Source organism: Solea senegalensis, linkage group LG6 (assembly GCF_019176455.1).
Source record: "Solea senegalensis isolate Sse05_10M linkage group LG6, IFAPA_SoseM_1, whole genome shotgun sequence".
NCBI classification, from domain to species: Eukaryota; Metazoa; Chordata; class Actinopteri; order Pleuronectiformes; family Soleidae; genus Solea; species Solea senegalensis.
The window spans coordinates 2,660,402-2,670,151 of record NC_058026.1 but is presented as its reverse complement, the minus strand read 5'-3'; the positions used below and the strand labels follow the sequence as shown (position 1 = coordinate 2,670,151).

The 9,750-nt window shown below is 40.4% G+C and overlaps 1 protein-coding gene and 1 long non-coding RNA gene across 3 annotated transcripts; one reads left to right on the top strand and one right to left on the bottom strand.

Annotated features, from left to right (window-relative positions):
* The first annotated feature begins 1,483 nt into the window (after positions 1 to 1,483).
* Positions 1,484 to 3,069, top strand: LOC122771003. 2 transcript variants are annotated; one of them, XR_006360575.1, is made up of 3 exons: positions 1,484 to 1,618; positions 2,308 to 2,446; positions 2,880 to 3,069. It is a non-coding gene; the product is annotated as an uncharacterized LOC122771003 (long non-coding RNA). The 2 variants fall into 2 exon arrangements; XR_006360574.1 differs by having other exon boundaries at positions 2,305 to 2,446.
* On the bottom strand, positions 1,484 to 5,576 carry LOC122771002 (myelin and lymphocyte protein-like). The gene is made up of 4 exons (XM_044028259.1): positions 5,487 to 5,576; positions 2,840 to 3,007; positions 2,300 to 2,425; positions 1,484 to 1,564 (listed from the first exon to the last, which is right to left on the bottom strand). The coding sequence occupies exons 1-4, from the start codon at positions 5,574 to 5,576 to the stop codon at positions 1,490 to 1,492; spliced, it is 459 nt and encodes a 152-aa protein (XP_043884194.1). The 3' UTR covers positions 1,484 to 1,489.
* Positions 5,577 to 9,750: the final 4,174 nt, after the last annotated feature.

Sequence of the window (9,750 nt, the reverse complement as noted above, 5' to 3'; positions counted from 1 at the left end):
TATGCTGAAGTTTATTATCAGAACCAAGGTTTATTTAATAGCAACACATTAACAGTTTAGTTAGCTAGGCTAGCCAAGTTACAACTTTTTCATATACTGTATAGTATATCATATTATTAGCTGCACAGGCTCAGTTAGCAAGGTAGGTTGGTCAGAGCTAGTGAAAAGGATGGTTTAGGTATTGTAATTCATTATTAGCTTTAAAAAATACAAATCTTTTAGCTAAACAAGCCATGTAAGTTAAGTCACTACTGTTGACAAAGATGGTTTAGCTAACATAATGCATTATTAGCTATAAAAACAATGAAAAATCCACTTCTATATTCTTAAAAAAAATGTTTTATGAATGTTTATTTGTGCCAATTAACTAAACAAATTATTTCAAACATTTGAAAACAAACACATCCAATTAATTCAATAGATTCAAAACCTTTAGCCTAAAAAACACAAAGCTGTCACGGTCTGCATCAAATGTCTTCATAAAATATTTGACAAAGTTATAAAAATACAAAATTAGACACATCAGGAGCCTCTTTTTTTAAATGAATTGGCTGAGATTAAAACAAGAAAAACAAACAGAGCAGAGGAGGCAACGGCCAAAGATCCTACAGAACTTGAGCGAGTGAACAAAATAACAGGAACCCTGTGTAAGGCTTAGGTAAATATTGTTTTTTGGGTTGATATCAGATTATATTTCTAGTTAAAGTTGTAGTTTAGTGTCTGAACGGTGTTAGATTTGAGGATCAAGTGCTTTTTTTATTAAATCATTAATTTACCAATTCAAAATGATATACGTTGTAGCAGAAATGGCTGTAAATGAGCTCAAATCTGCTCTTGTTACGGTTTATTGTATAATTTTGGTCACGATATGTATATCTGGTGACCAAAGCTGGTGTTCATGTATATATTGACAAAATCTTTAAAAGGTTGTCCCCCAAATAGGAACTTTTTGGGAAACACAAGAGTGTTTCTCTCATGACTTCACATCCAGGTTGAGCAAAGAAAGAAAAATACACCTTTACTTTGATTAAACAAAACATTTCCACAGGTTTTTAGCTACATATGTAGTTGTTTAAAGCAGGGTTCCTCAGGGTTCCTCAGGGTTTCCCTGCTCCAACAGACCTGATTAAAATAATTGGGTCATTATCAGGCTTCTGCTGTGCTCCCTTTTGAGTTGACGATTAGGACAGAGGGTCCCCGGGACCAGGTTTCAGAGACCCTGCTTTAAACAACAGTATAATTCACACCTTCACAAGCTTCTGTCCAATCGTTCTCATCCATGTCAGTAGAAACTGTTTGTAAGCGTCTGTAGGAGACAGCAGAGGACCTGCAGCAGCTCAGTGACACGAACCATCAGGGCAGGAGGGTCAGCTGGTGTTCATGTCTTCACGGCTGCTGAGAATGTCCTCCCTCAAAACTGTCCTCGTCCTCATCCAGAGGCCTGATGTCATGTCGGCACCAGCCGATGTTTCCTCGCAAAGACAATCCTTTAGAAGGATTTCCATCGGATGGCAGAGAAGATGGTGTGGATGACGTAGAGCACAGTCGCCATGTATGAGAAGACCTGAAGACACCGAGACAGACAATGTCAGTGGGAAGAAGAACCTGGCGGAGGGAGGTGAAAAACAAACACAATACATACAACACAACTACAAAGACACAACACAACTACAAAGACACAACACAACTACAAAGACACAACACAACTACAAAGACACAACACAAGTACAAAGACGCAACACAACTACAAAGGTACTACAATGGACAATTTCAAGACAAACAACTACAAAGACATAACAACTACAAAGACACAAAACAACTACAAAGACACAACACAACCACAAAGACGCAACACAACTACAAAGACACAAAGCAACTACAGAGACACAACTACACAGACACAAACAACTACAAAGACACAACACAACTACAAAGACACAAAACAACCACCAATACACAAAACAACCACAAAGACACAAAATAATTACAAAGTCACGAAACAACTACAAAGACAAAAAATAACTACAAAGACACAACACAACTACAAAGACACAAAAAACTACAAAGACACAACACAACTACAAAGACACAAAAAACTACAAAGACACAAAAGAACTATAAAGAAAACTACAAAAACATGCAAAAGAACAACAAAGACAACAGCAAAGAGACTGTAGCTCTTTATTTCAGGACGATGTGTATCACATGACTGAAGTATAAATATTCATGAATGAATGAAAAGGAAAACAAACAGTAATTTAGAATAAAAGCAGTGAGTTTTTGTCTGTTCTTGACTCACCACAGCAGAGATGTCCAGCTGGTAGTTCTTGAAGACGCTCCCGTCTTTCATGTCCAGGGTCACTTTAGCCAGAGCCACTGAAGCACTGAGGTAGAAGAAGGCGGCGACGCTGTGGTAGATGAAATCCTGACAGAGGAGGAGGACGAGGTGACAGATGTTCATCTTTAAAGGGATAGTCCTGGATTTTTGAAGTGTCTATGACATCTTCACAACATGTTCATGTCTTTATCTCACTGTTAGACAGACTTTTCCAACAGAAAACTGAAGTTTGTAAAACCGCTCACTCTCTCACACCAAAGTCACAACAACAACAAAAACACAACAAAAAGTTACATGGTTCAGACACAATGAAATGGTTCTTATTCTAAAAACGTTTGTCATTTTTATCCACCGTGTAAAACATTCATCTTAAAGATTAAATTCACTGAGAAAGAGTAGATAAAAACACAGATACTATAGTTGCATAAATACTTAGATAAACTGATGAGCTAAAGCAATTTTAAACTGGTTCCTGTTGCCATAGTAACGACGATCACTCACAGCTGCCGCCCAACTGCTCTTGTTTTGGTGCCCCCCACAGGCGAACACCACCAACCAGATGAAGGTCATGACGAAGCAGAAGACGGAGACGAACATGACCCAGCCCTGAGGGTTCTGCGGCACCACTAGTGTGCACGCCACCAGGATCCACACCAGACCGCCGAAGATCTGCGGGAACAGAGTGGAGACGCCACGTCACCCTCAAAACCAGTGTGTTTTTTTACGTTAAAATCTACGTCATTTTAAGTCTACAATATCTTAAGAACACATCTTTATCTCACTGTCAGACAGACTTTTCCAGCAGGAAACTGAAGTTTGTAAACCACTCACTCTCCCACACCAAACCCCATAGAGAAAATCAGTGATTTTAGCTCGCGGGGACACAAGAGCTGCTGGTCTACTGCTGCCTCGTGTGGTCACTTTGTGTCACTGAGGTCAATCTGAACAAAGAATTTTAAGGACAGAAGTCACCAAATAACACAGTTGAACTGATGGAGGCAGCAGTGGATCAACAACTCCTGTGTGCTGTGATGTTAAAATCAGCGATTTTCTTGATGGAATTTGGTGTGAGAGAGTGAGCAGCTAAAACTAGAGATGGACACTATTAACTCCTCAAGTAAATCAGATTCAGATACAACTTAGGTTGATGGTAGAGTATCTGATCCTGCACTGACATACCAAATTCCATTCATATCTGATGAGTTTTGACAGAGATATGATTGTTTTATTTTAACGTTTTGTCCATTTTAAAAAAAACATTTGAGGGATTTCTTGAAGGTTTTATCATATTTGTGATGACATTCGTGGGTAGATTCTTACCAACCCTGAATGGGAACATACTTGGACGATCACCAACCCATCACAACAAATTCAGATTGAGTTGTCAAAAAAAAAAAAAACTGCACACAGGAAGTTGCTAAACCCATGCAGCTGAAAACATAACACATAACCTCCTGAACTATGCCTTTAAAGTCGTTGTTGGTTATTTTGTCCACCTTGCTGTCCTGCCCCTTGTTCACTCTACACCTGTGATGATGGACAGGCTGCATAATTCATGGAGCTCCGCCCACCTCCACCTGCTGCCAACACACACACACACACACACCCCGCTCAAACCATGTGTGTTTGCGTGCGATGATTTGTCACATTCATGTCTTATCTCTCCTCTTTCACTTGAGGAATTATATCAGTCTCATCTTCTCTTTCTCTCTCTCTCTGTTTCACTGCAGTGACCTTTGACCTCCCAATGCAGGTCGTCTGCTGCTCCAATGTTCGGGGGAAGAAAAAAAAATTGGAATCATACATAACAGAAATTAATGGTCAAATCAACAAAATGGAAAAAAAAAACCTTCTTTTAATTTAACGGTGCAGTACGTAACAGTACGTACATGGTGATTTTTTCCTCTGTTGTTCTTCTCCAGTTATTTGTTTGTCCTTCGTCAAAAAACAGGGCAAAACTAGCAGACCTGACCTGAGGGAGCGCTTGTGTGTATACAGCAGCAGAGCAAGAAAGAAAGGGTTTTGTCCTGTTAAACTGCTGAACAATGGTGGTGTTATTTTGGTTTGTTTTTTGTTGTTTTTATGGCTGCTTCCTTATGTTTTTTGATTTACGAACAAATCATTTTGGCGGTGGTGACACGAGATCTTTCTGGATCATTCTGCAGTTAAAATTGACTCTTGATATCAGGGTTCACACTACAATTTTGCCATTTCGCTATTCAAACTCATCCACTCATACATTCATACAGTGCATATATATGCAGTGTATATATATATATATATTATACAGTATATATTATATATTACATATATATGATTATATATTATGTATTCTTTATAATCCTGTTCTCATGTCGACTATAGAGGAGCCGGTAATCGAACCCCTGTATCTTCAATTTGAAAGACAACTCACTCTACTACTCACCCACCATGAGTCTTTTTTTCATGTTCATTGCACCATAATTTAAAATATAACTCTATCTTTTATGTATTTTTTAAAAAAAATCGCTATAAGCTCATTTTAAACATTTCATATCATCACAAACATTATTTCTACATACAATTCAACTTGTCTGCTTGTTTTAGTGCTGTATTTTTGTTTTATTCTTTAAAAGAAGAAACAAGAACCAACAAATTAGCTTAAAACGGTGTCCACACCGTGCGTAAGAGCGCAGTAAAAGCGTCCCCGCCGCCCGTGAGTGTCGTTTAAATGACCCCATCGTGCCCGATTCCACACACCATGCGTAAAAACTGTATAAAAGTGTCCGCGTCGTGCGTAAAATACTCCTAAACCATGTATGAAATTGCACCCTCCGTGCGTAAACGGTGCGTAAGTTTCCCCACAATGCTCAAGTTCACTACGTTAGTAAAAATCTCCCTATTGTGCTTAACGTAAAAGCTGCGTACTAGTGTCCCCGCCGTCCGTTAGTGCCGAGACAGTAGAACTGTCCCCGCCACGCGTAAAAGTAAATGTCCCCACCGTGCCTGATTCCAAACACTGTGCGTGAAACTGCGCCCGTAAAAATGCCCACACCGTGCGTAAAAGTGATTATACCGTGCTTAACTGCAGCCCCCGTGCGTAAAAATGCCCACACCGTGCGTAAATCATCCTCGCTTGTAGGACACCTCTGTATCTGTTGATTATTACCAGTTCTGGCACGTAGAGGATGTCGGGAATGGTCGTACATATTCCACAGCCGCTCGGGAGGTTCCCCAGGGTGGCGGTGTTGGAGGCCATCTTGCTGCTGCTGCTGCTGCTGCGGATGCTGATGCTCACACTGATGCCCAGTACTCAGTTTAAACCAGAACGAGCCGACCGGAAAAACCGGAATCCCCCATCGGCGGAGCGGAGACACGCCCGGCGCGGCCCGCACTCACACCGGAGCCGCTGAGAGAGAAGCTGCTGAGGGTCAGCGTGTGATGGACTCTCCGCGTGAAACAGACACTTATCAATGTTTGACCGCGCAGCGTGACTCATTTATCACCATGGCAACCAGAAGCGCTCTGCTCTCCTCATCAGCAGCAGCAACATCAACAACAACAACAGTAAACAGACTCAGTAGAAACAGTTGCATACTGTTTTCATGGATTTGAAAAACAGTATTTTTCTTATAATTGTTGTTTCTTGTATTTTTAGCTGCTCGTTAAACATTTAGGAACTGCCCGCATTTTACTGTTATTTATGGTGAAACTGAGTTTATCTGTAAAACTAACATCATCTTAAGTTTAACGATATCATAAGAATGTGTTCACGTCTTTATCTCACTGTGAGACAGACTTTTACAACAGGAATCTGAAGTTTGTAAACCACTGACTCTCCCACACCAGAGACAATCAGCCATTTTAGCTGTGGGGACACAGGGGCTGCTGGTCTACTGCTGCCTCGTGTGGTCACTTTGTGTCACTGAGGTGAATCTTAACAAAGGTTTTCATACACCCAAGTCACAAAATATCACATTTGAACTTAGTGATGGAGGCAGCAGTGGATCAACCACTCCTGTGTGCTGTGATGCTAAAATTGCTGATTTTCTCTTTGGGCTTTGGTGTGGGAGAGTGAGCAGTTTACAAACCTCAGTTTCCTGTTGGCAGGAATGATTTGGTTTCAGACAACTTCTATTTTTGAGGGGAAACCAAAGACCAACGTTTCTTGCGGCTCTTGTAAAGACAGAGGTTTTGTTTGAGGTTTAGTCCTCGTCTTGTTGGACACACACACACACGTGCACACAAAGTCGTCTCCACTGGGAGTAGGTTTCCCGGGCAGGAGGATAAAGTGACAGCGGCAGGAAACCAGATCCGTCTCCACGATTATCTGAGGTGTTTGTCCGACAGCTCGCCTGCTCGGCTGTGCTGAGCTGCCAAATGAGAAGCTTGTTGTTGCCATGGCGCTGTTGTTTACACCGTTTACAGGTGTGAAGGAGACAGACAGATTGTCCAGGGAGACGTTCATATAGACAGAAAGAACCAGCCTTGTTTATGTGATGTTACGAGATAAATCTGTGAAGATTTGAAAGGAATATTCATATTTTCTTAGCTATTGAAGAGAATGTACCGTTTGGAAGTGTTTTACAAACCAGCACCTGAAACGTTTACACTTTCACTGGATCCAGAAGAACTTTCTGGATCGGTACAAAACTTTAAATCGTAATGATGAAATTTAGCCTGATGGTAGAGTGTCTGATTCTGTACACGCATATAAAATTTTGTTCAAGTCCGATGAGTTTTGACAGAGATATGAGTTTTTTTTTTTGACAGTTTCGCCCATTATAAGAAATGGGTATTTCTTGAAAATTGGATACATTTTGTGACATCATCTGTGGGTTCATTCGTACCAAAATTAAATGGGAACATACTTGGGTGATCACCTACCCATCACAAATAATTCAGACTGATGTGCTAAGATGTCACTGAGATATACATCTGAACTTGTTCAATGCGACTGAACCATGTTACATTTAAAGTCACACCAAATCCGCAATCTGGATTAGATCTGGATTAAATTCAGCCTGATAGCAAAGTGTCTGATTTCATACATACATATAGAATTCTGTTCATATCCGATGAGTTTTGACAGAGATATGAATTGTTGTTTTTTTGCCCATAAGAAATGGGGTTTTTGCAACGGTATGCGTTCATTCTTACCAAAATTGAACGGGAACATACTTGGGTGTACAAAAAATTCAGGTTGATCGGTAGACAAAGTGTGCAGGTGTGAATGAGGCTGGGATGGAACCATTGCACTGTAAAATGTTGTACAAAGACGTCTCTTTTTGTCATAGAATTAAATCCGAATTAGTGGAGTCACCCCCTGAAGGACATTCAAAAAAATACATGTTTCAGACACTTCCACATTAAGCCATGGCGGTATGGGTCATAAATCCCACCCCCTTTATCATTCAGAATAATTTAAAAGCAGTTGAAGTAACTGGTTAGCTAAATAAAGACTTAAGTATCACATATTGTAAATACAGTACGTATCAATGGCCAGTGGCTTTATGGGCTTAGGCCCCGCCCACCAGTAGACTGTATCCCGTAGATCCAGGATTCAGTTTCTTCAAAGTGATGAAATGTGAGCTGCAGGTAAATTCCTGGTTTCCTCCTGTGCTGCTCCATTGTCCCGCGCACCGTGTTATTAGATAATGGGTGGACTGCTGGGGAGACGCTGTTATCTAATCTTTAGGTCAATCAGCGGAGCCTGAGCGTCACGATGAATTCTTCATGACGCGATGACAAAATGGATCAATGCGTCAAAACTGAGCCTCATAATGTAACATTTTCATCTCCACTGCATTAAAGCATCAACAACAAAGAGCATCAGTTAGCATCAGTTAATGCCGTGTTCCGTTTAAATCGGAAGTCAGAGTGACATCAACTCCAAGTTCACAGCATTCCAAGTGTGATAGACCACTGAAGACATCCACAAACGTCCAATTCCCCAAGAACCCATGAGAATCCTCCTGGATGGAAGGACCTTAAAAGTTCCATGAAAACCTGAAAAAGGACCTATACAACCTCTTTAAAGGCCACCAGACCCATTTCAACACCCACAGAATCCCTTCATTGACCACTAAAACCATGAAAGGGACTTCTAGAACCTTCCCATCCTTCACAGTTACATCAGAACCTCATAATGGACCCAAAACCTTCTTTAGAACATCTCTGTAAGAGAGAGGGTACATGGCTCTGAAAGCTCACACCTCCAGGATGCAGAACACAGTTTTTATCCTAAAGCCATGAGTGAGCACAACAGGAACCCTGACAAATGAACTCTTCCTTTTCTAAGTATTTATCGAATGAGTTGAGGGTGTATGGTTGTCTGTGTTTTTACTGCTGCTTTTATTCAATGAGAACCTCTAAAGGCCCTACACAACCTTCTGAAAGGCACTAGAAACCTTCTGAAAGGCTAGAATTTTATTAAAGGTCCACTAAGACCTACAAAGACCTCACACATACCCAGAGTCCAAGCAGAATCTTCTCAACAAATATAATCTCCTGAAATGTCCAAAACTACAAGCAGAACTTCCTCAACACCAATTGAAAACTTGGAAGGCTCTTCATAACCTCCTTAAAGAGCACTAGAACCATGTGAGCCATTTAGACCACTGAAGCCTCCTGAAACATCCACAGAACCTCTTTATTGACCGCTAAAACTATGTAAAGGACTTCTGGAACCTTCATGGATATCGGCAGAACCTCAAAATGAACCCTAAAATCTTCTTCAGGTTCTCTAACTAGTGCAGTAATGTGTAGAATTTAGAATGGAATGAAACAGACATTCTGAGTCATCTCAGAATGTCTCGGTCTGTAAACCAGACAGATCTGATCTGGTTGATTAAAGATCTAAAGAGGATTTTTGTCTGAGGTTGATGTCACACGCAGACGACAGACCAAACATCAGATCAGTGATGAGACGCCCGATACACATTAGTCTTATTTATAGAACACTTATCTGACAAGGCGTGTAAGATAATATCGTCTTTTTCATGGAGCTACGTCAATGACACGATCAATGAAACCTAAAGAGATTAAACTAAATTAATCCAACAAAACATGTTTGTCTCAGGAATAACAAGTTTATTTACGAAGCACAAAAAAGACAGCGTTTGAATTAAATAAAATACAAAAAAAAAACATTTGGAAATACTCAAATACCTTGAAAATGCACATTAATGCAGTATTTAATTTGAATTAACAGCAGTATTAGAAGGTTAGAGAGTACATTACATTACATGTCATTTAGCAGACGCTTTTATCCAAAGCGACTTACAAAAGTGCATTTAAACATTTGGGTACAAATAAGAGCCAACGGGGGGAGTACCCTGGGGGAGTACCCTCCCCCATACTCTGACGCCCCCTTTTGGACAATATGGGTTACATTAACACACCTACACTTAAAATTCACAAAAAAAGTTCAT